Source organism: Orycteropus afer, unplaced genomic scaffold (assembly GCF_000298275.1).
Source record: "Orycteropus afer afer isolate SDZICR_OR568_19922 unplaced genomic scaffold, OryAfe1.0 scaffold00006, whole genome shotgun sequence".
Classification (NCBI taxonomy): domain Eukaryota; kingdom Metazoa; phylum Chordata; class Mammalia; order Tubulidentata; family Orycteropodidae; genus Orycteropus; species Orycteropus afer.
The window spans coordinates 21,730,369-21,734,082 of NW_006921593.1; the positions used below are offsets into that span (position 1 = coordinate 21,730,369).

Sequence of the window (3,714 nt, forward strand, 5' to 3'; positions counted from 1 at the left end):
CCGAATGGCCACATTCAGGTTCCCTGCACAGCACGGGCACTTGTATTTAAAGCTGCAAACTCCCCAAGTCAGCTGGACCAGTGGATTTGTCCACAAAGGTCACCGAACGCTACGAAGCCCGTCTGCCTCTTTGTCGGTCCCCGCCGCTGACAAGCCAATTCCGACTCGGGGCGTCCCCGCGCGTGGCGGAGCAGACCTGCTCCCTTGGACTCGGGGGCGCCCCCGCGCGTGGCGGAGCAGACCTGCTCCCCGGGCTCTGGAGGCTGTCGTCCCTGCAGAAGCAGACCGGCAGCCTTTGGGCTAGCAGCTGACTGCACACGCCGGCACCACCCAGGCCCCTAAAGTGAAGGCAATGGTGCCTCAGCCCCGCTCTTGCCTAATAGCCCCTCACCTCATGCCCTCCGGGGACTGGGGCACAAGGTCCTCGCTGGGACTGCAAGAGCCACAATCCGGATGTGGCTGAACTGGACCGACAGGCACCACAGGTGTGTGTGTAAGCCCCGGGTTAGAGGGCAATTCGCCACCAGGAAGCCAGGCACAAGCATTCCAGCTGCCAGAATACCAGGACCACAGGGAGGCCGGGGAGAGAAGCAGAGTGCATGGGCAGGGGGAGGTGTGCAAACACACGTCCGCTGGCATGTGGTACGTGCTGCGTGTGGCATGCACTGGTGGGTGCTGGCGTGTGGCGTGCACTGGCGTGCGGCATGCCCTGACGTGTGCGATGGGGAGTGGCCTGCACTGGTGGGTGCTGCCGTGTGGCGTGTGCAGGCAGTGAGCTGCAGGCAGCAGGCACACCCTCCACGTGCACGCACCCTGTAACTCCTGGAGGGCCGAGCCGCACCGCACACAGAGGAAGGCTGGAGGAAGGAAGCAGAGGGCAGGTTCAGGAGCCATGAGGACACGGCCACAAACAGCACCATCACAGGTCACTGGGCCTCAGCCAGTGGTCCCGAGGGCCTGACTCGGGCTTGGCGGGAAAGGCAGGCCACAGCTCAGTGTTCACAGCAGCCCCGACAGGAGCAGGCCCGAATGCACAAGGAGGGTGAACAGAAATGACTGTGGGCTTCAGAACGCACACTCCCAGCATCTTTGAAACTGGATGATTTTACGGCCAGTTGTTTCCAGGTGTTCCTGGAAGGGAGGGCCAGGGGTGCGAGAGAAGTCTGGGGGCCGTGCTAATTGGCACCAACACCTCCAACTCCTAGGCTGGGGAGGCACTTCACCAAACACACAAAACCAGCCCGTGGCCTGGAGGGGACCCCGACTCGCAGTGAGCCCAGGTGCGTCAGAGGCCAGCTGTGCCCCACAGGGCTCTCACTGGTTGACCTTTCAGAAACGGATCATGAGGTCTTTCTTCCGAGGTATCTCGGGGTGGGTTCAAATTGGCAACTTGTCAGTTAGCAGGTGAGTATTTAACTCTCGGTGCCACCCCGGCACACAGTGAGGCCCTTCAGGGTCCTTCATATACACAGTTCTGCTTGTGCAGGGAGGAGAAGCCCGGGGTTCACTGCTGTCTGTGGTCCCCAGTAGCAGCCTTCAGGACATGGCAGGAGCGAAGGACCTAGTCGGTGTCAGGGCTGGCACTGCAGAAGCGCCCAGCTCTAACCCTGTACAAAGGACTCCAGCCCAGACAGCACTCCAGGGCGGGGCAGTGCCTGACGCATGAAGGCCACTCGTGACTCACATGTCCCAGAGGCCGTGAAGCCCACAGCACAGAGGCCACACCAGGTGGGGCGGGGTGCTGAGGCACCAGCAGTGCGAGTCTACGTGCACATCCAATGACACCTCAACCTCCAGAATGTGGTCTCCACCTGCCACTGGGCACCAGCTTCCTTGTATCAAAACAAGACTCGGACACCTACAGCTACGGGAGCCCAGGCCTCAGGCCAGGCCTGGATGCTGGGAGCCGAGCGGGCAGCGAGAGCCAAGGGCACAAAACAGCTCTCCCCGCTCCTCAGGGACACAGGGGCCGGGCTTCCAAACTGCTTCCTGGGCACAGTGACAGCACGAATGAGAAACAGACCCGAATGAAAAGCCCAGATGGGGAACAACTGCTGGACAAGGACAGCAGGCTCGTGACCCCAAGGTTTCGGACCTGGGCTTCTGAAAACACCCATTTTTAATAATAATAAAGAGCTCTGGTGGTGTAGTGCCTGTGGCACTTGACTACTAACCAGAAGGCTGGTGGTTCAAACCCACCAGTTGCTCCTCGGAAGGAAGGCTGGGCAATCTACTTCTGTAGTGACACTGCCTTGGCAACCCAAGGAGGGTTGCTATGAGTCGCAATTGACTCAACGGCAGTGAGGTGTTTTTCCTTTTTTAATAATAATAATAAATACAGTTGACACCGAGTTGGCACCCCCCCCATGGACCCCCTATTTCCTGTATCAGGTCCTAACATGATTTTTGATGGACGCTTTTAAAAGGTTAAGGTCTTAGCAAATTAGTTAAGCCAATGAAAACCCCCCTGCACACTGCTCTCTCACAGACGATACACCGAAGAGGCTGAAGACCCGGAAAGGCAATCAGCAATCAACACGACACACAGGAGGAGGAGGAGGAGGAGGAGGAAGTGAGGAGGAGGAGGAGGTGAGGAGGAGGAGGGAAGGAGGGAGACAGACCCGGTTTCCATTCTGGGTGGACAGGGGTTTGGAAGCAAGACCACTGCTGGGCAGTCCCAGGTCCACGCAGGAGAGCCCCTGAAATCAGACAAGAGGAGGAAAGGGGAGGGGCAGGCAGAAAGGGACATCAGCACCTCAAACCAAGCCAGAAGGCCCCGTGCATGACAGTGGTTGCTGGGAAGTCATCGAGCCCAGGGACCCACCCAGACAGCACCTACCTGCAGCTTCTCTGCCAGGTGCCACGGACAGTGCTCTGCTCACCTGGCCTCTCAGCAGGAGCCCTACCTGCTCCTGTTTGTAGTTCACACTCACACCCTCTGCTAGGACCCTTCTGGCAGTCTCCTCCTCCCTGCTGGCCAGGTCGCGTACCTATCCATTGCTCCCTTCGTGCATCCGTGGGTGGTCTGCCTTCTGGTCTAGGAGCAAGCACTTCTGAGAGCACCCATCTCCTCTCATCTGCATGTCTTTGTGATCCCAAGCCCCATTCAGCCCTCCTCCCATCTAAACTAGCTCCCTGATGTCTGCTGGGGAGCTCTGGTGGCAGAGTGCCGAAGGCATTTGACTGCTCACCAGAAGGCTGGCAGTTCAAACCCACCAGTCATTCCTCAGAAGGAAGATCAGGCAATCTACTTCTGTAGAGATACTGTTGGAAACCCAAGAAGGGGTTGTAATGAATTGGATCCAACTTAACAGCAGTGAGTTTGGTTTGGGATGTCTGCTAAGTGAATAGGAACGTTAACTAGGGCAGGCAGGTATTACCTATTAACCTACACTGCTGTCGATTCAAGGAGCTCTGGTAGCTTAGTGCCTAAGGCACTTGACTGCTAACCAGACGGCTGGTGGTTCAAACCCACCAGCCATTCCTCGGAAGGAAGGTTGGGCAATCTACTTCTGTAGTGATTCTGCATTGGAAACCCAAGCAGGGGTCGCTATGAGTCAGGTCCGACTCGACGGCACAACAAGAAGCTGATTCCGACCCACAGCGCCCCTAGAGGACAGAGAGGAACTGCCCACAGGGTCTCCAAGGCTGTCAATCTTCACAGAAGCAAAGCCCAAACCACACCCACTGCCTGGAGTCCATTCTGACCCACAG

At 57.9% G+C, this 3,714-nt stretch overlaps 1 protein-coding gene across 1 annotated transcript in view; it reads right to left on the minus strand.

The window, feature by feature from the left end:
* Window positions 1-3,714, minus strand: part of LRRFIP1 (LRR binding FLII interacting protein 1) — a 70,816-nt gene that overhangs the window by 39,278 nt on the left and 27,824 nt on the right. Inside the window, exon 9 of the mRNA XM_007943608.1 lies at window positions 813-857. Coding sequence (XP_007941799.1) covers window positions 813-857 — 45 coding nt within the window. The remainder of the gene's footprint in view (window positions 1-812; window positions 858-3,714) is intronic.